A 25438-nucleotide genomic window follows, 5' to 3' on the forward strand; every position below is an offset into this window, starting at 1 on the left:
AAAAGAGAACGCTGCTGGTTTACTTGTTTGTACAACACCAGGAGTCTGTGAGCCTGATTTCCCCCTCGTTCTTAGAGAAGTGAACTTGGAACTTTCCATCAGAGTCCTATGTGCTCTTTGCAGATCTTTGTAATACTAGCGATTTCTACTTACCTGGTTTTTACCGTGTCAGACATCGGGATGAGCATTCTAATGTACGTGAGCTCAATCAAGTCTTGTCATACCCTGTAAGAGAGATGCAGTAATTTCTCTTTTGATGAGGAAACAGAATCCTGCAGTGTCTATCTTTCCCATGTTCCCGGCCATTAGTGGTTGGTGGGACAGACTCTGGTCTGAAGGGCTCCCAAGCCCCCGCTCCCAGCCACTCTGCCAGGGGGCGTGGGATCCAGAAGAGCAATCGGAACTTCAGGGAAGTGGACATGGAATGTTCTTTTCCTTTCACGTGACTTGACGTAACGGTGGGAATGGATCTAGATTCCCTATGTCCCTAGTTTTTCAGATGTCTTTCTTCTCTCTCTGTCCCCATTCTGTTTGGGGACTGAGGTGTGTGCAGTCTTCCCCTTGCTTTTCCATGATACTCTGTCTCTACCATAAATCACTTTCTCCAACTCTTTAACTTCCTCCCGAGACCCTGTAAATTCTTTGAATTGCTAAGGCTTTTGGAAAACCAGAAAGGCTTGCATGGCGTCTATTTGATGTTCGGCCTGATATTTCTATAGAAGCAATGATAGATGGGCTTGCTGAGAGAGGAGGAGGATATGGTGAGAATAGGTGTAAGTGAGTATCTTCCCTTCCCTTTCCTCCTTCTGTTCCTCCCCCTCCCCCCTCCTTTCTCCTCCCCCTCCTCTTCCGTTTCTCCCTCCTTCCCTCTCCCCTTGCTCCTCCCCTCCTTCCTTCTTTCCCTCCCTCCCCCCTCCCTTTCCTCCCCCCTCCCTCCTCCCTTCCCTGCTCCCCTCTCTCCCTCCCTTCTTTTTCCTTCCCACTCCATCAGCATTTCTGAGCACCTCCTACCAGGTGCAAACAACTTCCTTAGCTTTTATTCTCCACTGAGCTGGGCCTATGGCCCCACATACTGACAACAGCAAGTTATCCATAAACTTAGAAATCGGGTTGATTTCACAGGGTGTTGTACGGAAGTGCCGAACCACTGTACTAGACACCTGAAACGAACATAACACTGTATTAACTCACTGGAGTTCAAAAAAAAAAAAAAATTGGGGTGGTTTCTCTGATTTTGCATAAGAGCTTCAGTGAGTCTGCTGACAAACACATTTGCTTTCCCTGTGACCTTCTACCTCTTTACTGTTGTATCCACTGGCTATTGTTCATAGCACATGATCCCGAAACCCAGTCACTTCAGAAAACACTCACTATGTCCACAGCTTCTATAGAGCAGACATTCAGGGGGCCCATGGCTCCGGCCTGTGCTCAGAGCTCTCCCCCTCTGCAGTCGCTGTGTTGGCCCAGGTGACGGTCCGTCAAGTCTCTCCTGAGTCCAGACCTGCTTCCAAAGCCCAACCATGTGGCTGTAGGCAGCAGGGTGTTCCTCACCGCTGTTCGCTGGAGGCTGCCTTTGTTTCCTTGACCTCTGGGCCTTTGCAACAGCTCACCGCATGGCCCCAGCAGCTGGCTTTATCAGAGTGAGCAAGTAAGACCCAGTGAGAGGCTGGAGTGATGGGAAGCACAATGTGTTATAAACTCATTTCACCCTTGAAGATTTCCTGGGAGGGTTGGTGTGGTGCAGGGCTCTGCTAGTTCTCAATATGCATCTTTCCACTCTCCTAGAGCAAAATGATTTTTTATGGTTTCCCAGATCATGTCCTCTCTTATACCTGGGCATGGCCATATGCTTAGGTTTTGCCCCGTGGGGTGTCAGCCACTGTGAAGAGTGGTACTGTGCAGTAAGTCTTCTCAAGGGAAGGCTAGTTAGGGGTCTCTCCCTCTCCTTCTTTCTGTCTTTCTCTCTCCTAGTTGGAATGTACATGCCACCATCTCAGCCATGAGATCAAGAGCCTACTGGTAAGGACTAGAAGAAAGACCTCTGTTCCTGATGCCTTGAAGCATTATACCACCATTGTACTAGCTGCTGGGCCTTCTGGGGAGGGGGAGGATAAACTGTTATCTGATGTTAAACCACTGCCATTTTGGGTAGTGTCTTTGGCTGCCAAACCCAATCTGAGGGCATTTGGAACTAAGTACTTAGAAGTGTGGTGCCACCGGTAACAGAGGCCAAAATAGGAGGTGTGGCCTATACAGGGTTGGCGAACTCATTGTAAAGGGCGGCTTGGTAAATATGTTAGGCTTTGTGGGCCATCCACGGTCTTGACACAGATTTTCCCTTAAGCTTAAATGGCCTTTTAAAATGTAAAAAATGTCTTAGCTTAGTCCTTTGAAAAGCTCACAAAGGCAGCTGGTTCTGGGGTTTGAGGGATGGTTTCTGACCTCTGGTTTTGTCCATTAAGGATAGGAAAATGTCGGCCTCAGTGCTCACTGACCTTTCCATAGGCATGCTTTCTCTTTATCTGTCGTCTCTAGGTATCTCTCTTGTTTTCTTTGTTGATTGGAAGATAACGCACATAATTACTAAATGTTACCTTTACTCTCAGAAGATGCCCCAGAGGGAACTTTTATAAAAGATGCTAATGTAAAGAGATCAGCAAAGGACACCTGCAATTATAGGTCATTAATATTGAGGTATTTACTCAAAAAAGAGTAGATATGTGGCATTCAAGAGAGGAAAAAAAGAAATCAACTCACGTTGGTACTTTTTAAAAACTTTATAATGTTGCTTCCAAATTCAATCGAAACCATGTTGTCATCTTGAAATTACACTTGTCACTGAAATTACACTGTATTATGACTCATTTCATGTGATTTATGATTCTGTGGTCCCATTATGTTTGTATCTTCCAAACCCATGATCGTTTTCCCAATGAATGGAAGTTGTGATTTTACTCAGTATATTTAGATCGATCCAAGTTCTAGAAAATACTGTACTCACAGTACAAAAATAAGTGCTCAATGCACATTCTTTAATACTGTTTTTAATCTCTCCCTCTTTTTTGGTACCTCAGCTAATTAACTTCACATAAATAAAGTCATTAATAATAACAAAGAGAAGCAAGAGATGGCTTATCACGTGGAAACCAGAAATGCATTTTGCTGACAGCATTGTTTTCATTGACAGGGGACAGTGATGTCTGGCTCTGTTGTAGTCAGAAATGTAGCGAGGGAAAAAAAGACCTCATGAAGGAATAGAAACAAAACCAATAATTCTATGAAACATTTAAACCAGGGATAATGGTAGATGGATCTTAAATACATTTATCTGTGGCTCTTCTTCTCAGATGCTCAGATCCCCCCCCAAAATCTCTTAGGAATTACAGTACAAAGTGCCAAATTGCAAAATAAAATGGACATTTGTAAGGGGCATGTATGCCTCATTGCAAGCCATTCATTGCAAAACACTAGGTGTAGATAAGGCTTGTTAAAAAAGATTTTGGAATTTTATAAATATGGGCGTATTTTGAAAACAGAAACAGTTAATAACCACAGTGTTTTCAAGTGAATGACAAACCACGGAGGTACCTGTTCTTTAATGTCATAAATGAGTATGTGAACTTGCCAATTCCACCTTTTCAAGCATATTTTAAAGCTTCTGGACTGTTAAGGAAAATTGTTAATTCTTTTTTATTCTTTGCACTGTCTTGTGTATTTCTCCTAGGGAGCATATTTGAAAACTCCTCTAATGTGAATAGCAATAATTACAGGTGAAGAGTTACATGAATCTTTATAAAGCCTCACTGCACCTGCCTAGCAGTTGGCAATAATAGTTGAAGCTTAAAATTTAGAGAATTGGTTTAACTGTGGGGCTTCCAGCTGAGTGAAACAAGCTACCAAGTGTAATTATACTCAGTTTATAAAAACGCAGGATGGATCGCTAGACTGTGAACCTCACTGAGGAAACACGCACACACAGTCGCAGTTTCTGGCATAAGAGAAGGTGCAAGGTAAATGCAGACTGATCACGTATTCTACAAAGTAGAGGCTTGTGGGCTTATAGCGGGAGGGATAATGATTTGTTTAATTCTTAATCTTAGTGAAGAAAATAAATGAAAATAATGAAAAAGAAGTTCTATAAAAAAGGAAAATATCTGTCAATCTTATTTTCTATTAAGAAATATTTGAAACCTTTAAGCCGCTGCCTTCGGCTCAGGTCATGATCTCAGGGTCCTGGGATCGAGTCCCACATCGGGCTCTCTGCTCAGCAGGGAGCCTGTTTCCCTCTCTCTCTCTCTGCCTGCCTCTCCATCTACTTGTGATTTCCTCTCTGTCAAATAAATAAATAAAATCTTTAAAAAAAAAAAAAGAAATATTTGAAACCTAAGCCTCTGCCTTGGGTTCAGGTCATGATCTCAGGCTCCTGGGATCGAGTCCTGCATCAGACTCCTGGCTCAGTGAGAAGTCTGCTTCTCCCTCTCCCTCTGCTTGTGCTCTCTCTCTCTCTGTCAAATAAATAAATACAATCTTAAAAAGATAAAAGAAGGGGCACCTGGGTAGCTCAGTGGCTTTAAGCCTCTGCCTTCAGCTTGGGTCATGATCTCAGGGTCCTGGGATCGAGCCCCGCATCAGGCTCTCCACTCCACAAGGGAGCCTGCTTCCTCCTCTCTCTCTGCCTGCCTTTCTGTCTCCTTGTGATCCCTCTCTTTCTGTCAAATAAATAAAATTCTTTAAAAAAAAGGTAATATTGAAACTTTATAGGAGTTTCTATGAGGGTTTTTGTAGGGAAGAGTTCATGAGCATAACAATGAAGTGAGATGGGGGAGTGTGAGCAAACCTGTGAAACACGGAAGGGAAAAGGGAATGGGTAGCTTGGGGGTGATCATGAAGGAGAAGTTGATGTGTTCCTCTCTGTTCATGAGGCTCCCATCCCAGTCAGAAAGAAATTGTTGGGCCCTTTTGTTTAAGGTGTACTTGCTCTGGAGAGGATAAACCTAATTCTACCATATTTGAAAGAGAGAGAAGAAAAAAAAAATGAGCCATAAAGATGGGGTCACTGTATGTTATTGGAATTGGGGCATATTTGTGAGTACCAAGGGCTATCGTTAACATGGATAAAGGGGGGAGCACCTGGGTGACTCAGTTATTAGCCATCTGCCTTTGGCTCAGGTCATGATCCCAGGGTCATGGGGTCGAGGCCTGAGTCGGGCTTTCTGCTCAGTGGGAAGCCTGCTTCTCCTTCTCCCACTCCCCCTGTTTATGTTCCTTCTCTCGCTGTCTCTCCCTGTCAAATAAATAAATGAAATCTTTAAAAAAAAATAAAGTGGAACCACAGACCTCAGCTGGGGCTATCCCTGCCAGCTGGGTTGGACTGTCACCCCAGAGAGGCTGCTGAACTCTGGGTGGGGTTGACATTCTTCAGGCTCCAAGAAGTTCTGTCCAGGAGCTTACCTTCTTTAAAACGCAGTTTCTTGGCATCTCCCCTCCCCTAAACAAAGTAACAATTGTGAAAAGTGAACAAGGCATATTCAATAGGAGAAAACTGTGAGGGGGAGATGCAGAAGTGTTCTAGATTTCATTCCAGGCACATTTCCAGAAAAATAAGTAAATTATTTTTCACTTCTATATGGATTACTAATTTCTCTTCACTATTAGGTGAAGTTTAACGTTTTCTTTTAACTTTCCTACAGAACTGAGGTGACCTGGGGATGCATAAGGTTTGCTTTCTCCCATAAATTAGCCTGTCTGTTCAAGGCATGCACCGCTGTCCCTATTAAACTCACATATTTTGCGTTCCGTATAAACACTGTACGAAATAGATGGCTTTTAAAATGGGCATTTTGGGAACTATAGAATATTCTGTATCCATGTTTTTACTGAATGAAATTTTTAAAAAAATGTTTCACTCTGTAAGTAAAGTGATAGGGCATGGGGGTCAGAAAATCTCATTTTTCTTATGGTTTTACTCATTGGCTTTGCTTTGTTCTAATATTTGGCCAATATAAACATATATCCTGGTGGGCACATTACATTTCTATGGCTATGTTCTTGCAAAGCCTGAAGCATTTTCAAGACATCACCAGAATGAAGTAAAATCTCAGCTTCAAATTTGATGATCATGTTAATGGAACGTATAACTATTACACATCAAGTAGGGATATTGATTTCCTAGTTTCTCTTGTTTTCCAATAAGTACATTAAATTATGCTATTAATATTTTCTTTTAAAAGTATTTATCACAGGGCATCTGGGTAGCTCAGTGGGTTAAAACCTCTGCCTTCAGCTCAGGTCATGATCCCAGGGTCCTTGGATTGAGCCCCACATCCAGCTCTCTGCTCAGCGGGGAGCCTGCTTCCCTTCCTCTCTCTGCCTGCCTCTCTGCCTACTTGTGATCTCTCTGTGTCAAATAAATACATAAAATCTTTAAAAACAAAACAGAACAACAAGTTCACTTAAGGTGTCATCTTTGAAACCTAAGTTACATCTTGGACAGATAGATCTACAATAGGTAAAAATGTATCCATAAAATATAAAAAGTACCAAATCTCCAGGTTAAGTTGTAGGTACATTTCATCTCCTGGGAATTTCTGTGTGAATGCAAGGAAGGGGATAAGAGATCATAGCTTCCTGTGTATCCTGGGACACACTGTTCACTTTTAGTTATAAATTCCTTTGGGAAATCTTGGATAGGCCTGGAGTTGGACAGCAATAATAGATTTTATCAAACTTTGTAGCTTTGGAAGGACAATTTACTCAAAATAACTTTCTTTACTAACCCTCATTCTTAAAAAGGCACCCTAGAGAATCCCCTGTCCTCCATGGATTCAAATCACGACTCAGTTGTCCAAGGCAGAGCTATAAAACAGTCGTTGAAAAATACAGTGAAAACAGCATAAATTGAAAATTATATTGAGGCCATATTTATGAAAAGCTAATCTAAGTGATCGGAGGAATGTGTATTTCTTAAAACTTTTATATAAAATTAAAACAAACTTCCCAAGCAACTATTATCTATACATAGCTATACTGTGCTTTCCATCCACCATTAAAAAGTTAAGGGATTCTGTTTTGTTAGATATCTATTGAAGTCAGTATTTTCTTCACACGAGGTAGCTTTCTAGCAGCACTTTGGGTGTTTTTATCCAAACACAGTGTGGTTTGGCGTGATACCAGGATTGGGTAGGAGTAGGAGGAGAAAAACTAGCTATGTAGGGGAATGGTCACTTTGTTGCAGTTAAAGATGGTCTAGCTACAGTAATGGGCTGGGAGAGAAGTATAGGAATTTGAGAACAGACAGCATTTTTATAGGTACGAAGATAGATGTCCAATCTCACTGCTTGTCCATTTCTTCCTAAGTAACAGTGGTTGCTTTTAATGTTCACTAAGTTGTTAATTACTGAAACTTAGAAACTCCGTTCTAACTTGCTAGATGCTTCTAAATTTTTGATTTGGGTATTCTATTATCACTTGGTTGGTTGACTCATTTTATTTTTATTTTTGGTTGGTTGACTCATTTTAAATTTCCTCTTTATATAAAGAGATTTTTTCCTAAGAAACAATGAAGTAACAAATAACAAAAAAATAGAGGTTGATGCACAAGATATAATAGGTCATAAGTAGGTGCTAATTTCCCGAAGTCTAAAAATATAAACATCATGCAAAATAAACCTTCAGTTTTACACATGATTTTTTAAAATCCCATTTTTTTTTTTTTAAAGTTTCACACTCAGTATAGCTGTATCCTGAGTTGTAGAGCTGTGTAGTTGCCCTACAGTACTTAATCTGGGCAAAGTAAATACAGATGGCACAGTAGACACATTGATACTTTCTATGAATATGTTCTAGTGGAATTCAAAGTATTCTCTAGATTTTAATAGAGTGAAACCACATCTACTCACTTGAATAAAATCAGTCCTTAGGAAGTAAATGTACAAATACTTGTGTTTCCCTAGGCAAGAAATGAGATAGTGTTCTGGGGGCAATTTTCTTGACACTTTGCCAGTTTTTGTATATTTAGGTTTCTGTTCTGAGTCTTTTAAAAAAATCATAATAATTTAATCTGGAATAAAGATTTTTCTCATAAAACATTCCTGAATTAACTAACTATTCATTCTGATTACATTTAAAACTCTTCTGGATCAGACCTTCCCTTTGGCATTGGCTAGACATTCAGAGCACTGTTTTCTATTTTCAAAGATTTTAAAGAACATGAAAACTTTTGCTCTTGGAATTTGGAATGCTTTTTTGGACTAAGCAGGAACTTGCCTGCCCCAATGTCATTACTCTTTTTGAGTATAAAAGCAGGTCTGTAGGGGAACGTTGATTTGGACCTTAAGAATTGCTGATGGAGGAATTTTTTACTTTCTCATTTTTAGAATTAGTTTGGGCCAAGAGTTAGTTTGAAGTTACATTCAAATTCCTACTTTTAATGAGATGAATATTTATAAAAATATGATTTGGCTATCTGTTTTAACTTGGACAATTTTTTTTTGCATTTTTCTATTTAATGCAAGTGAAATAAATCAAGAAAATATTAGGAGGAGAGCATTGAAATAGAAAGACTATAGCTATTCCCAAAGTTAGCTACACATTAAAATCATCTAAGACCTTTAAATGCGGGGGCCAGGCTCCTGCCCCATGATATTCTCATGTAATGGGGATTGGGCGCCATTTTGGCATTGGTGGTCTGAAAGACACTTCAGGTGTTCCTAACGTGCAGCCAAGTTTGGAAACCACTGGTCTGTGGACTATGAGGAACATGTAAAGCCAAAAGCACCAAGCCTTTCAGAGTGTGAGCTATAGCCTTGAGGTCTTTGATGTCTGATTGGAGTTAACAGAACTGAAAGGTTATAGGAACTTTTCATTGTTACTGAAATTTAGCTGATTTTGGCTGGAATCTGGGCTGATGTTGGATCACAGGATTCTGTTCAAGAGTTGACAAATTTTTCTGTCTTTGGGTTTATGTTTTCCTTCGAGTCCTGTAAAATTGTACCAGGGCACAGGGATTTTTTTTTTTTTTAAACTGGAAATTCTGGTGCTGTATGTCTTAAGCCACTAAAGAGACAGAAGCAGTGGTGATAGGTATTTGGAGTTCAGACCTCAATTATTTCTAATTTTGAGCCCAAAGTGGTCATTTACAAGTATGGCAAGAAAGTAGTGCCTTCTGTTCCCTCTCTCCCTGTTTTTGTAGCTCTGGAATCCCCATGAGATATTCCTGGAGAGAGGCCTAAAGCCCTAGAGAAGTTGGGTCACAAATACCCTTGCTGGTGTCTAAGAATCCACTTCTAATCAGTCGTAGGGTGTGTGTCTGTAAGGTTTTCCGTGTCCATTTCAACACCAAAAGTCTCAAATATGGTAAAGCCGTCTGATACTTGTGGAAAGTGGAAGGAAAGGAAGGTAGATTTCTTGGCAGACTGACTTTAAGTGGGTTAGACAATCCAAGGCCAACCCCACATTACGATAACTGTCTCTGAATGCTGGATGGTGGTCCGGGTATTGCAAAAACACCAAAGAAATAAGAGTAAACCTTCACTTCTTTCCTTGAAATGACTTTTCAGCCCATTTGCAGAATAGGAAAAAGCAGTCTAAGTGATATTCCTATAGGCTGGGTGTACATTTTTATGGTATTTGACATGATCAAAATGAGACTCATGTGAAAATAAATCCAAGTGGACAAAGTCAAAATGTTTAAAGGGAGAAGAGTCCATTTTAAGTCAGGGTGCTTACTGTGTTGGGAGATGCTTCAAAAGGTTGGGGGGTGTGGTCCAGGGAAGGAGAGGTGTGGGCTGATGAGTTTAATAAACACTGGGTCTGGACTAATTTTATCCTTTATCTGCAACACATCACGTGGATTTCCAAGGGGTCCCCAGGAGCTGGAAAGGGCAGGGAGATGGACACTCACAGCAGATTGATGGGTCATTTTCAGATGGAAGTGATGCTGGCCCCATCAAACCTTGGGCTGTCTTTCACAGACTCGGGCCTGAGAACATACCCCATGTGGTACCCAACAGGGAAAACATTTCTACAAAATCATCCTCTCTCACCCTCCCGCTGCCTGGTCATGACTTTGTGTATCACAGAAGCGGCTGTGAGCTGGGGTTCAGGCTCTGGAGTTTGCTTGCCTCCCCTTGTTGCTCCTGACTGGCCGGGTCGGCTCAGCCCCCGAACACTTGCTGGTTAAAAGCCCTCTCTCCACGTCGTCAGGGAGCATAAACACACACCCAAGACCCTCAGGAACCTTGGAGAACCAACTTTTGGGGACAATGGCTCTTAAGCTTTCTGGTGGACAAGAGGCTTCTTGATACTTGATATTACCAGGAACATGTCCTCATGTCTTGATTCTAACATTAGCGTAAGCTGAGCAGTCTCCAGAAAGGCATCTCTTTAGGAAAAGTAGGACTTGTGATCATATAAGGAAACTGAGCGAGAGGTTTATTTCTTCTGGATAGAGTTCTGTGTGTTTCTTAACTTAAAGCTATCTTCAGAAGGTTCCATATCCATCCCCTCGGGCAGTCACTGCAAAAGTGGGGTAGACCTCATACGTCGTATATGCTGCCAAGTCCTGTCCAAGGGTCACCGCTTGCTTGAGCTGGGCTGCGGACACGGGCGCCGTTGCACTGGGGACAGCGTATCCTGGAGGAGGAGGTGGAGAAAACTTTATCAGAAGCCATGCACATTTGCTCCCTCCTGCTTTATTGTCTTCTCTTGGGAAGACCAAAAGTTAACCTCACTTAAAGCCAAAAGTTAATATGTAGGTTTTTAAAAAGTGAACTCAGGGGACCTAATACCTAAATTCTTTGATTAGGGGACAACATGCCTCAAAGTGAGGTCAGCTGCGTGTACCAGAACTGCTTCATGCTTAGAAAACTGGAAACCTGGGGGAGAGAGTCCAAGAAATGGAAACTTAAGAGGATGCCAAGTTGGTTAAAGCTTGAGATTGAGAACTTTTGCAGAGGCTCTCAGAGTTTATAATGGAGTGGAGGTGATTGACGGGTTGGCTGGGCTGAGGGGTGGGGCTCTGTGGGTCTGCTGCTGGACCCATGCCCCCCACCTAAATGAAATGTTAAAAACCATTGCTTTTACTGAAGACATATAAGGAGTGGGTAGACCAGTAGGAACAATTTGGAAAGTTTTAACGTGTTTCTGCATAGCACCATACAAGCAAATACCTGGTCTGTTTAATTTAGACCCAACCGTGAAGGGCCAAGACCTCTTGTTTCACCACCAAACTGTAGGGCTTTGCATAGTAAGGAGGCCACCATGCGCGGTCACGTTAGGATGATGTGTGGCTGAGGGACATTCACTTTTAGAGAAAAGGGCATCACCGCTATTGTACAAAAGCAATGTTTCCCTGGTAATGTTTAAGATCAAAGTTAAGCTAATTCTGAGATAATCCAAAAAGTGTGAAGATGACAAGAAAAAGGGGAAAAATTTACTTAAGCAACAAATGGGGTTCTGATTTAAAACAACAACAACAAAATCATCCATTTGGATTATGTGCTATGGCAGTCATCCCAAGCCCAGACACACTGATTTCTTTCTGGTGACTTCTCAGGAAGTGGTGGCAGGAAGCTGGCTGGACTATATTTAAAAAATTAAATCCACTCGTTGGCTTGGGCACTTTGGCCAGTAATGTTGACTAACACACTACTGAAGTTTGGTATGTTTTCCAAGGATGTGAGAAATGTGTTACCAATTACTTTCATGACTTTGGAAAGAGTATTTCTAAATACGTGAGTAAGAAAGACCCACGTGTGAGAGTGCGTGTGCATGTGTGTGTGTCGTGTGGATTTTATCTTTGGGAATTCTGAATTTTTTTCTTTCAATTTGGCCACTTTCTTAAGTGCAAGAGTATTTGGACTTTAAACAGATTCTTCCCTTGGAACCTATTATTCTTTGCTTGACTCCACAGCAAAGTTTTAAGAGAGGCTCTCAAATTCTTAGGCATTCCCAGAACAACTCTCATGCCCTAAATATTTTCTACCTCTTGCAGGAGCAAACAGGAGGGAAGACAAGATCAAACATTCTTAGGTGAAAGCGAATTCTTTCCAATGTGCAAGCAAACTGTAACATTCTGACAGGGGCTCATTTATTTTTATAGTACATTAGTTAGCTGTCTTTGGGGAGCAGCTTTCCATGAGACAGGGGCTCAACCTTCTCCAGGAACTGAGAAACCCTGGCACAGGTCCCCAGTAGACGGACATGTCAACACCACATTCTGTGAAAAGTAAGCCTGAGACTGATGGCCCCCAGTCCAGCCCAGGGGACCTGCCCTCTCTGGTGGCAGCTGTTGCCTTGGTAACCTCGCGGGGGCGCACGACCCATCTTCCCCATGTTCTCTGGAACAAAGCAGGAATTGAGGTCGTGTTCATGTGTGAAATGTGTTTAGTTGCTGGGATGGAAAGCATATTTGCCGTTTTTGAGAAACAAAAGAAAGCGAGAGTGAGCCCAGGTGTTACAGATGAGAGGAATACAGCAGTTCTCACGCCTGAACGTGACCAGCACGTGACAGAATGGACTGATAGAAACGCTCCATGTCTGGGTCCAGTCAGATCTCTGACTTGGTCTTAAGGGAGGTCCGTTGACGTAGTGACACGTTGGAGTGACCAATGTCTTCAAATGAAATGAACTTTGGTTGCTAAAAAAAGAATGGGAGTATTCAAGCTAACTGCTAAGGGAGGATCTACAAAACAAATTTCTTATCTGGTCACTTTTAATCTCTAGAGGGTTCATCTTTTTAAAATTATTAGCATTTGTCGTAGGTACATAACAAATGGGGAAAAGCCTTTTAAATAGGACCGTGAAGGTGTGCCGATCTACAGAGAGGCTTTATTCTGAACCAACAGCATAGGCTCCAGTCCAAAATTATAGGGCAGATAAATGAAAGCTGATTATCTACATACTGAAAGGTTCTTGCTCACTCTCTGTCTCTCTCATACACACAGTTTTTGACTTAACACAATTTAAGAAAAGTGTGATCTAGAGTGCCTGGGTGGTTCAGTTGTTGGGATCGGCCTTCAGCTCAGGTTATGATCCCGGAGTGCCAGGATCGAGTCCCACGCTGGGCTCCCTGCTGAGCAGGGGGTCTGCTTCTCCCTCTGGCCCTCATCCCACTGTGCTTGCGCGCTCTCTCTCTCTCTCTCAAATAAATAGATAAAATCTTAAAAACAAAAGAAAAATGTGATCTACACATTTCTTTCAGAAAGCAGAGCCATAAAAGTCAGGTTGAGTCAAAGATTCAAGTTCCAGGACTCCTTAAAAGCCAGTTGACTTGGCCCCATTCCTTCATCTTTGCTGTCCTGGGTTCCATCCGCTGCACCCGGCCATTGCGCTACAGCCTACTTCTTGCAGCGTCAGGACCATTCCAGGCGTAATAAACCACACTGAGCATCTAGGGAAACGCCCGGCAGGCAGAAAAGCAACTATTGCTAGGTAGTTCCGAACTCTCTGACCAAAAAAGTCAAAACCCCACCCATCCAGGCACAGAGACTGGTTCTTTCAAGGTCACACAGCTGGCTAGACTCCTCTTCTGCTTCCCGCTCACTCTTATCTCCTACCTTGATGGTTCCTGCATTTGCCCTGTGTTTTTGGCCACAGAATGTGTAACCGGATTTATTTGTGGGTGGAGTTCAAAAACAACTCTCAGAGGTCAGGGTACCAGGGTGGGGGGACTGTTTCTCAAACACCCCGGGGCAGGGTGCCATGTTTCCCACCTGGGAAGGCGGTGGCGGCGGCTGCCGCGGTAGGGGCATCGGCCGCCTCGGTGGGAATGCCCAGCGTCTGCAGGGTGTACTCGGCCGCATAGGTCCTTGCTTCATCCACGTAAGCACTGAGCTTCGGAGGCGTGAAGGGGTGTCTGCAAGGCAGAGTCAGGTGTTACCTTTGAGGTGCTGAGATGGGACAAAACCCAAGTCGCTCTTCGTGGGCTAAGAGGAGCTGATGATGGAATTTTATACGCATGGTTTTCATTCTCTTTGCATTGAAGACCTCTACAGGAGTATGTGCAGACGACAGCGGGGGGCCAAGAGGACATTCCTGGAGCACACCTGGAACTCACCACATGGCTTTTCTAAGGTTCACGTGAAACAGGACGGTTCCTAAAACGTGTACCCAGTCAGGCTCCAGGAGGCGATACTAACCCACAGAGAGGACCTTTGATCCAAAATGTAAGTGACCTCGCATAGGCTGTGGTCATGGATAAAATGGCAATTTCATATGGTTCAACCTAAATACTACACAGATAAAAGAATGGACTCTAGTTCCGATTCCTGTTGCATTTTATGTCTGCACTTTTTTACTGGTTGCTTACACTGTGCAGTCTACATTGTGTGAAATTCAGGACCTCTGAGATGTCAGACCCCCCAGATGTCAGACCCCCCTGGGTATGTTCGTCCCAACTACACATCTCAGCGTTTGTGTTTAATGAAACACAAGCGAGCAGTAGACCCAAGTGTTTCGCTTATTGGGGTAGTGATAAAATACACTTGATCTACAAGAGACTCTTATTCTAAAAAGCGTTAAAGATTAGGAATTTGGAGATGTTACCCACATTGCAGGATTCTGGCTGGCCAGGGCAGGAATGGTTATTTTGTATAAAAAAAGTTGTCTTTGATCTTGTCCAATGGCCGAGTGCAGCTGATACACTGGTTGTCCCCAGTTGTTTTTCTGACAAACTTCTTCTAATATCTACGAGCGTGAAAAGAAAAAAAGTGATTTCCCTTTCAAATGTCACATTTGCATGATTTCTCCAGCTTTCAGGGTTTTTAAACTCTAATCTTCAGCATTTAAGCTAATGTTAAGAAAATAGAAAATGCCACAGGGTTTAATGACTCATAAAATTTAAGATGAACTCAACTTGAACTCCATTTAAAATGTTATGTCGATTAATTCACAAAAATCATTTTCACACCATTTATTCTAATATGTTTTTAGTTGAGTTCATTAGCTGTAACTTTTTTACCAATAGTTTAACTTTACGATTTGTTTGATGAATTTATTCCATTAAAAACAGTGGACATTTCAAGCACGGGGCTGCATTTCCTCATGACTACCGTTAATCCTTCTATTTATAATGTTTTAGAGAAAATAACCTAAGAATATATTTACCTCATGTCATTTGTCATAGGGTTTTAACTTCACGTTTTCATAAAAAATTGAGTTAAAAAGTTTAATGGTTATTAGTTACTGGTGAGCATTAATAGATGGATGTGGACAGAGGCAATGTCTTTATTTGGCAAAATACCACTTCTGGCTGTTTTTACAAAGATCTGAGTTTTACAATCTTCCTGCATGCTTTTTTCTGCCCTTTTTCACTACTCCAAGCTGAATCTTGTCTCCAGGCACCCATTTTTTTTTTTTTTTTTTCATCCCACAGTCATTTTCAGTGACCCACCAGCCCCAGTGCTCCCATGAGTCAGCAGGTTCAGGAAATTGCAAAACAGGGCCTCACTGTGAAAAGAATAAGACCTGGGGACAGAACAGTGCCCCGGGCTGACTCCATGGAACTTCTTATCTCATTGGTTCTGATACGAATCCAGCTGCGATCGCAGGGCATTTTCCAGTTTATTAAATTTGTAGACTGCTCTTATATCCTCTACTGACTTTTGCTTGTTACGACTCTTGGCTCTGTAGCATCTCTTGTTGTCTACAGAATGTTCCCGGAGGGTCCTGGGCACCAGTAGACTGCTTTAGCTGGCAGACATTCTGCCTGCCTCTTTGAGCCTGTCGTGCAAACACGTGCTCAGAGAGTATGGACTCTAACTCCTGACTCTGCTGGGCACATCTGGTCTCCTGGCTCTTGTCTGATGACCTTGACCCTGCCATGGGGTTGTTAAAGCTCTATCTATGTTTGTTTGCGGTGGCATCACCTGCAGTTTCTAAGCCGTCCTTGTAGAGATGCAGAGACTAAATAAAGAACTTTAATTAGTTAGTTGGGAGAGGTGGTTCCTTACATATCCCTATAAACCATGACCAATTTCTTTTTTTTTTTAACTTTTAATTTTTTATTAACATATAATATATTATTAGCCCCAGGGGTACAGGTCTGTGAATCGTCAGGCTTACACACTTCACACCACTCACTATAGCATATACCCTTCCCAATATCTATAACCCCACCACCCTCTCCCTCCCCCCTCCGCCGGCAACCCTCTGTTTTGTGAGATTAAGAGTCTCTTACGGTTTGTCTCCCTCCTGATCCCATCTTATTTCATTTTCTCCTTCTCTACCTCCCCAACCCCCCACGTGACCTCTCAAATTCCTCATATTAGGGAGATCATATGATGATTGTCTTTCTCTGATTGACTTATTTCACTCAGCACAATACTCTCTAGTTCCATCCATGTCATTGCAAATGGCAAGATTTCATTTCTTTTGATGGCTGCATAGTATTCCATTGTATATCTATACACCACCTCTTCTTTATCCATTCATCTGTTGATGGACATCTAGGTTCTTTCCATAGTTGGCTATTGTGAACATTGCTGCTATAAACATTGGGGTGCATGTGCCCCTTCGGATCACTACATTTGTATCTTCAGGGTAAATACCCAGTAGTGCAATTGCTGGGTCATAGGGTAGCTCTATTTTCAACTCTTTGATGAACCTCCATGCTGTTTTCCAGAGTGACTGCACCAGCTTGCATTCCCACAAACATTGTAGTAGGATTCCCCTTTCTCCACATCTTCACCAGCATCTGTTGTTTCCTGACTTGTTAATTTTAGCCATTCTGACTGGTGTGAGGTGGTATCTCATTGTGGTTTTGATTTGTATTTCCCTGATTCCAAGTGATGTGGCGCACTTTCTCATGTGTCTGTTGGCCATCTGGATGTCTTCTTTGCAGAAATATATGTTCATGTCCTTTGCTCATTTCTTGATTGGATTATTTGTTCTTTGGGCATTGAGTTTGATAAGTTTTTTTATAGATTTTGGATACTAGCTCTTCAACTGATAGGTTGTTTGCAAATATCTTCTTCCATTCTGTCAGTTGTCTTTTGGTTTTGTTGACTGTTTCCTTTGCGGTGCAAAAACTTTTGATCTCAGTGAAGTCCCAATAGTTCATTTTTGCTCTTGTTTCCCTTGCCTTTGGCGATGTTTCTAGGAAGAAGTTGCTGCAGCTTAGGTCGAAGAGGTTGCTGCCTGTGTTCTCCTCAAGGATTTTGATGTATTCCTTTCTCACATTGAGATCTTTCATCCATTTTGAGCCTATTTTTGTGTGTGGTATAAGGAAATGGTCCAGTTTCATTCTTGGACCATCCATTGGACAGCATGTGGCTGTCCAATTTTCCCAACACCATTTGTTTAAGAGGCTGTCCTTTTTTCATTGGACATTCTTTCCTGCTTTGTCGAAAATTAGTTGACCATAGTGTTGAGGGTCCATTTCTGGGCTCTCTATATATATTTTTTAAGATTTTATTTATTTATTTGACAGACAGAGATCATAAGTAGGCAGAGAGGCAGGCAGAGAGAGAGGGAGGGGGAAGCAGGCTCCCTGCTGAGCAGAGAATCCAATGTGGGGCCCAATCCCAGGACCCTGGGATCATGACCTGAGCCAAAGGCAGAGGCTTTAACCCACTGAGCCACCCAGGCGCCCCTGGGCTCTCTATTCTGTTCCACTGATCTATGTGTCTGTTTTTGTGCCAGTACCATACTGTCTTGATGATGACAGCTTTGTAATAGAGCTTGAAGTCTGGAATTGTGATGCCACCAACTTTGGCTTTCTTTTTCAACATTCCTCTGGCTATTCGAGGTCTTTTTTGGTTTCATATAAGTTTTAGGATTATTTATTCCACTTCTTTGAAAAAAATGATGGTGTTTTGATAGGGATTACATTAAACGTGTAGATTGCTTTAGGTAGCACAGACATTTTCAGAACATTTGTTCTTTCAATCCATGAGGATGGAACGTTTTTCCATTTCTTTGTATCTTCCTCAATTTCTTTCATGAGTGATTTATAGTTTTCTGAGTACAGCTTCTTTGCCTCTTTGGTTAAGTTTATTCCTAGGTATCTTATGGTTCTGGATACAATTGTAAATGGGATTGACTCCTTAATTTCTCTTTCTTCTGTCTTGTTGTTGGTGTATAGAAATGCAACTGATTTCTGTGCATTGATTTTATATCCTGACATTTTACTGAATTCTTGTACAAGTTCTAGCAGATTTGGAGTGGAGTCTTTTGGGTTTTCCACATATAGTATCATATCATCTGCAAAGAGTGGTAGTTCGACTTCTTCTTTGCTGATTCAGATGCCTTTAATTTCTTTTTGTTGTCTGATTGCTGAGGCTAGGACTTCTAGTACTATGTTGAATAGCAGTGGTGATAATGGACATTCTTGCTGTGTTCCTGACCTTGGTAGAAAAGCTCTCAGTTGTTCCCCATTGAGAATGATATTTGCTGTGGGTTTTTCACAGACCATGACCAGTTTCTCACCTGGGTTTAATATAAGAAGCCGAGATCATTCCTCACTCTCTGGCGGTTCTTAGAAGTATTACATGGAATTGATAATGATGATTATTTTTTATTTTCTTAAATGGTTTCTAAGTATTCTAGTTCCTTAATGAGTTTCCTTATTTTATATTTTATCCCAAGATCGACTGGATGACAAGCCTTCATGTTTTCTGGGCAATGCTTCACCATGACAGTCAATAGAGTTTACAGTAATGATCTGTTGATTTGTCCGGATCCTCTCATTGGAGTCCCATATGATTTTTGATGACAAAGACTGTATTATGTTCCCTTTTCCATGCCCAGCACCTAACATGGTGTGTGCCTAATAGATGGTTTTTGATCAAAGAAATGAGTGCTGTGTGCCACTCTACTAGGCATCTTTATTTTTAATTGCCTGGGTAGGGTTAGCAGAAACCTTAGATGAACTAATCTGTATGTGCAAGATCCCTATTGATCCTACAAAAATAATACTCAGGATGAGCCTTTAGAAAACCATGCTTTCTGTTTGATCACAATCAGAAGGCTACTTCCATGCTGGAGTAAGGATTTTTCCTTTGGGATCCCCTAACTGTATCTCTGAACAACTGGCATGGGTTCCTCAGCCAGTGTCTCTACAGAGAGCCTGGCATGGACTGCACAGCCCCAGGCAACAGGCTCAGGGTTCACACAGATCCTGTTTTGTTTTATTTTTAACCCTGTTATTCACTTTCCACCCTGGGACAGCTTTTATGACTTCCAATTTTCCAATAATAAAAACCCCAGCCTCATGTGGAAACATGGAAACTTCGAGCTGTGGAATGAAAGCATTACAAAGTCACCATCATGTCCCTCCCCAAGCAAAATCCTCGTGGGAGACCTAATGGGATATGACCGATGGCATCTTATCATTAATACAAGTCATGACATCACCAGAGGTGGTATGGTGTTTTCTCTCACACAGTGTTTCCCATAGAAGATGTCCTAAGTGTCCTATTCATTTCCTGTCATGAATATTCCCCATTAGCCAACTCCTTCAGAGCAGGTATTAATTTTGAAATAGGGTCTTTGCTTCATGTTATTTTCATGTAAGATATCAGTTGATAATTCTTAATAGCTCTCAGAATCCTCACATTCCATTTTGTTCAGATTATTTAGGAAATAGAAGAAAGCCTGTGATGGAACAGTGGCCCTCAAGGGGAAGCATTCTCTCGCTGTATGTTATGCTGATTGGCCACTTGACCTCTTTAACCCAACCAAACCAAACAATAACCCAAGGAGGGATCAAATCAGATCATTTGATGAAAGGCAAATGTGGATGGTCTTTGGCTCAACAGAAGGAAACTTATCTCTGGAATAACATTACCTACCTGGGGAGCAAGTTTAATTCCTTGAGGTTTTAAAGTGACAGGATTCATTGGGGTGAGCTCCATTCCAGGTAACATGTCATAGAGTTTGTCTTCTCTCTTGTCTCCCTTGACCTGGTATCCACGACCCAGGCCTGTATAGGCCAAATAGCCCCGGCCAGCCAGTCCTCTCACTCCCGCGGCCCCTACAGGTACATTCATGTAAATTTCTAGGAATGTAAGAAGGCATTAAACTGAATCAAACCACCAGAAGATCACCCTGAATCTTACTGTAATGGAAAAGTTAGCCCAAGTCACATTGATCATTGCCCTCAAGATGCATAGAAAACTCTAGGATTCTAATATAATGAAACTCAACATAGAGTTCACAGTAAGTGTCTTTGTTTTGTTTTGTTTTGCTTTTGTTTTTGTTTTTTAAATCTGTGGAAGAAAGCCATATTGTCAAAGCTACTGATAAATGCATGAGTAACTTTAAAACTTTGGCACAGAGAAAAAAATTGTAATTTATATCTTCGGTTGATCTTTTGTTGACATTCCTCTATAGATTAATAAATGTTGGGAAGGTATTTAAACATCCCAGCATGGTATGACCACATGTATTAAAATAAATATTGCATTTTTTATCATTGATCAGTAGATCAGAAATGAATTCTAGCTTCCCCAATAATCCCAACCCCAATGATCGGTTGGGAAACATTGACCATTTAGAAACCATGTTTATTGGTTCACTATTTTCTGTTTTATGTTCGGACAATTTGAGGCTTTTATTTCCAATGAGTTTCATTAATAGATTCCTTTTGATTTTTTGTTTGCTATCTTACTACTTTGATTTCCTATTGGTGGTGTAAAGTGATAAAAAAAAATTAAATTGATTACCCTTCATCCATGAATATCATTCTTTGATTCCTTTCTTGTTATAAGGTGTTTTTCCCCTTAGAGTGAAAATTGTTTTTTTTCTTACATTACAACTGGTTGGCAATTTATATTTAATGTATGGATTATTTTACAATATGATTTCAGATTATAAATGCACAATACTTCAACGACATAATTTGTCATCACATAGATAAATATCCTGGAGAATAACCTGATGATTATAATTTTGGGTGGAGTGATTTTATTATGATTATGGAACTTTTAAGGCTGTTGAAGACTAGACCTTCTAGGATGGTTAATTCAGTTTTCCTGAAAAATAGCAAAACACAGTAAGATAATTGTTTTCACAGTGATCTGGATATGCCCCTTTGCTTCTAAGTAAAACCCAAGGATAGAGTTAAATACAATTCATTGCCAAATTGCCCAGAGTGGTGTCCTATTTGGAAGATAGAACTGGCATTCTTTTGGCATTAACTCTATCCGAGCAGAACCATTCAGAAGGATCCCCTTAGGCAGAGACAGGGTAGTTTATTCAAAATAAAAATGCTTTCCTTAACATCTATATTGTTTGAACTAAGCCCAGAGAACTGGGTGAACACTTGGAATTTCTATAGGATTACATAGGAAAGATTTATTATTTGGTAGTTAGTCTTTCTTCTATTTGGACTTTACTATTTAGTTCCCCATATCCTGGAGAAATAGGTTGATTTCCTCGACAGTGTGGCCTTTTAGAAGGCACAGCATGTATTTCTGGGGAAGGTCAGATGAAAGTATCTCATATATCTGTTAGAATACATATGGTATTTTGTGATTATGTATGAATTTGATGCCACTGAGTTACCGTCAAATATACCTGTTTTTTGCTATTTGAGATAATTGGTTTCCATTGGACCATCCTGCTTTCACTTGGGTTTTCTAATGAGTCCCATATGATTGCAGTATAGTGGTCCAGTGATAAGAGAGAAGCTAACTACTTAGTCTGAACAAATTTTATGGGCCCAGACAACGATCAACTGTATGCATTAGACCCATTTGTGCTATGTTCTGACCAAGGTTTTTCAATAACCAGTTGTAATGTGAAAAAAGATTTTTATGGAAGGACAACTACTGATATAATAATTCTTGATTTTTCATAAATGATTTATTTCCCAGTCCTTTTCTCCCAGTGGGTCCATCCCATTTGTCTACGGCTGTGGCAATACAAATCATTTGAAATTGTAGAGTTATTCTAGAGCAAGAGTTGATGAGCATTACCTCTAACAGAAGGGGCTCGGATAATGGCCCTGTTGCCAAGGTGTCCTTTGGTGGCTGGGAAATGAAGGCCAGGGATTGCTGCATAGGCCTGAGGAGCATAGAAGACAGGAGCTCCAAGGTAGGTTGTGGTGGGATCATAAACATGGCCCAGAGAGTAGGTGTACTCTCCTTGCAGCATGGTGCCTCTTCCACCCGTGCCTCGGGTGTACCTAACATAACTGTCTTTATCCACTGGTTTGGCTAGCGTCACTTCAATGGGGGAACCATCCAGCACCTGTCGTAGAGAGCAAAGAGGAATCAACATGAGAAGATATGAAGACAATCAAGTGTGCCTGAGCCCTGGTCTCTTGGGTGTTAGTCAATCTGACAGTCTGGTCACAGTCTCACTTATACATATCTTGTCTCTTCATGGGTTCGTGTTCATGTGCCAGTTGAGTTTTCCTGAGTGGTTTTGTTGGAAAATTGCATATAATATGCGACAGGTTTGATGCGAATAAACTGGGCACCGACCCCTGACATTCAGGTTGTAAATTTTGTGATACAGTCCCTGTGACAGAGAATTATGTGAAAGTTTTACACTATATATGTTTTAAGTTACATATTATATAATTCTAAAAAATTTTAGGTTAATAATGGGTGGAATATAATGTCTACTACTTAGCACAGCACAGGGAAATTGGTAGGAAACCAGTAAGGAAATCTTGTCCATTGTTAACACTGTGGCAGGGATGGCCTTGTCAGATCTTTTGGGCCACCTGCCAGCTAGACGGTTTACTCCTTAGAGCAGCCAGTGAAAGGTAAGTTTCACTGGAAGAGAAGAGAGGCTTAAAAGAAGTGGGAACTGGCTGGGATGGCAGGGGCAGTACTGAGATTTCTCAGGTCACATACATCTTAAAACTTGTCCTCAAGGATTATTGGAGAGGTTCTGGTTGTTTGTTTGTTTTTCTAATGCAAGTTTTGGACAGTTTGCAAACAGATCCAGATATTGGTGAGAAGGGCTGTGGGGAGAGCTGCACGCATGACTCACTTTCCCATATGGCTTGCGTACATAAGAGTCAAAGATGTCTCTCAACAAATGCTTGAAGGATTGAGGTAGTTCTTATTGATGGGACAAGGTGTTGTGAGGAAGCACTTGTAGCTTCTTCTGTGTAAGATTAGTATAGGCCTCTATTTTTATAAAGAAAGCAAGTAATATGAAACATTCCCTCCAGAATTCCCTGTCATGGCTGCTCACCATTTTGTGAGTGCTCAGTGGTTCTGAGACCATTGAGGTTTGCTGGCCAAAGTTGTGCTTCCCGGTTGTCACTTGTTCCTAGTTTCATATATCGGCCTGATTTTCTAGGAGCAGGAGCCAGTATTTAACATATTAGCTGGAATACACTGAGAGAGAGAATCCTGATGAAATTCAACTATCTCACACTGGTGTCAATGTTATTAGAAGAAACAGATCTGAGTGTCCAAAGGAACAGAGTGGTATCACATATAAGAATTTTTATCTTCATGTGGGATATATATACAATGGAATACTATGCAGCCATCAAAAGAAATGAAATCTTGCCATTTGCGATGATGTGGATAGAACTAGAGGGTATTATGCTTAGCAAAATAAATCAATCGGAGAAAGATAACTATCATATGATTTCCCTGATATGAGGAAGTAGAGATGCAACATGGGGGGTTTGGGGGGTAGGAAAAGAATAAATGAAACAAGATGGGATCAGGAGGGAGACCAACCATAAGAGACTCTTAATGTCACAAAACAAACTGAGGGTTGCCGTGGGGAGGGGGGTAGGGAGAGGGTGGTGGGGTTATGGACGGTGGGGAGGGTATGTGCTATGGTGAGTGCTGTGAAGTGTGTAAATCTGGCAACTCACATACCTATACCCCTGGTGCTATAATACATTGTATGTTAATAAAAAAATTAAAAAGTTAAAAATAATTTTTATCTTCAGTCCTGTCTGGAGGAAGGTGAGACACCCAAATAGACCTCTGCTTCTAGGTCCTTCCATATCCAGAGACATTTTTAATGGAATGGTTCTTTACTGCAAAGCCAGATTTAGTGTGGTAATAGATTTTTTACTGCATTTATCTGTCCCTGTAATAGTGTTTTAAACTTAGTATTGTATTTTAGTTATTTGGTCTAGATGTTTCAAGAGATAGGACGACATCTTATTAATCGGTGTATTCCCAAGCCTAGCAAAATTCCTTGCACATCACAGACATCCACAAGTTATTTGCAGAACAAATGAACAATCAAATGCAAAGCTTAGTTCATCACCTTTCTCTCTAAGTAGGTTTCCTTTCCTGGCTTCCCTCACCACATCATCATGGTCTCCCATATTGAAAAGCAATGACTCTTGCTCACTCCAACATCCAGTCATTTCCTGGGTGTTTTGAATTCATCCCCCATAGCCCTGTGTGGCGCTTTCTCCTAGTTTGTATTCCTGCCCTTGGTCAAGCCCTATTTCTTCCTATTTGCGTGACTATAATAGCTTTTCAAAAAGTTCCAATGATACCTCTCTTCCTACTCCACAAAATTACAACTCTTAGTACATTCATTTCCCTAAATTGTATGTGATAATTACTCCAATACACAAAAAGCTTTTGAGTCGCACCCTGTCTGATAGGTCAACTATTAATATGCATATGTATACTCAAGCCTTACATAGTTCCTAGGCAAACTTACTTTTCATGTTCCCATGCAACATTATAGTTAGATATAATTATAATATTTGGTACATATTTTAAGATTTTGAATATATAACCTTGATATATATGTACACATTGCTATAAAAATATCTAACTAAAAACTGGGAACAATTTGAATATTTTTCCATTGTGATTATTTCAATGTAACTATTTAGCACATAATTTATGACTGACAGTTCCTTCTCAGCAATTGTCATGTATCCTCAGGAATGTTTTCAAATTGAGAAATGAACCTACAGATTGTTTTCAAGGTAGTAACAATTTTATGATATTAAATGTAATCACCAATGAAGACTAAATCATGTTTTGCTTTAAGGACATGTATTTAAATTTGCATTCAATTTTTGCTTTACAGCTTTTGTGTTTTGGAGGCAGTGTTTTTTTTTTTTCCCCTCCAAACATATGGAGGTTCCCTAAACCCAGCCACTTGTGACTAAAGGACCTGCTCCAGAGGTGCTCCCTTAGCCCCTGGCTGTGTCCTTTGGCCAAAGATCCCTGCTTCTCCAAGGAGACCTGCTCTACACAGCCCTCTCTTAGTGAGGCTTCCCATTATGTTTCCTGCCCCCTGTTGCCTTGATTCTGGTGGCACCCTGAGCTTCGGTTCCACCTCTCTTCAGTTCCCTCCCCCACACTCACCCTTCTGTCCTTAGTCCTTTCACCATCCGTCTGCTGTTAAGAATAACTGTTCAAAGCCAGACGGGCGACATGGCCCTACGTGCGTGATGTTCTAACTGAATCGGTCTACTTTCACTGTTCCTCAGTCATTTCCTGCTCTTTCCAAATTCTATGTCTCTGAGACTGCCTCTCCATAT

At 41.2% G+C, this 25438-nt stretch overlaps 1 protein-coding gene across 6 annotated transcripts in view; it reads right to left on the bottom strand.

Annotated features, from left to right (window-relative positions):
* Positions 1-9809: 9809 nt before the first annotated feature.
* Positions 9810-25438, bottom strand: part of A1CF (APOBEC1 complementation factor) — a 77568-nt gene continuing 61939 nt past the window's right edge. For 5 of the 6 annotated variants that reach the window (XM_082721319.1, XM_082721324.1, XM_082721321.1 and 2 more), the window contains 5 exons: positions 21918-22191; positions 19791-19996; positions 14549-14685; positions 13713-13855; positions 9810-10632 (listed from right to left, as the gene is read on the bottom strand). In XM_082721319.1, coding sequence (XP_082577445.1) covers positions 10481-10632; positions 13713-13855; positions 14549-14685; positions 19791-19996; positions 21918-22191 — 912 coding nt within the window. In that variant the 3' untranslated portion in view covers positions 9810-10480. The remainder of the gene's footprint in view (positions 10633-13712; positions 13856-14548; positions 14686-19790; positions 19997-21917; positions 22192-25438) is intronic. The other variant, XM_082721323.1, reaches the window with a different exon arrangement.

This window comes from Mustela nivalis, assembly GCF_964662115.1.
Source record: "Mustela nivalis genome assembly, chromosome: 2".
NCBI lineage: Eukaryota > Metazoa > Chordata > Mammalia > Carnivora > Mustelidae > Mustela > Mustela nivalis.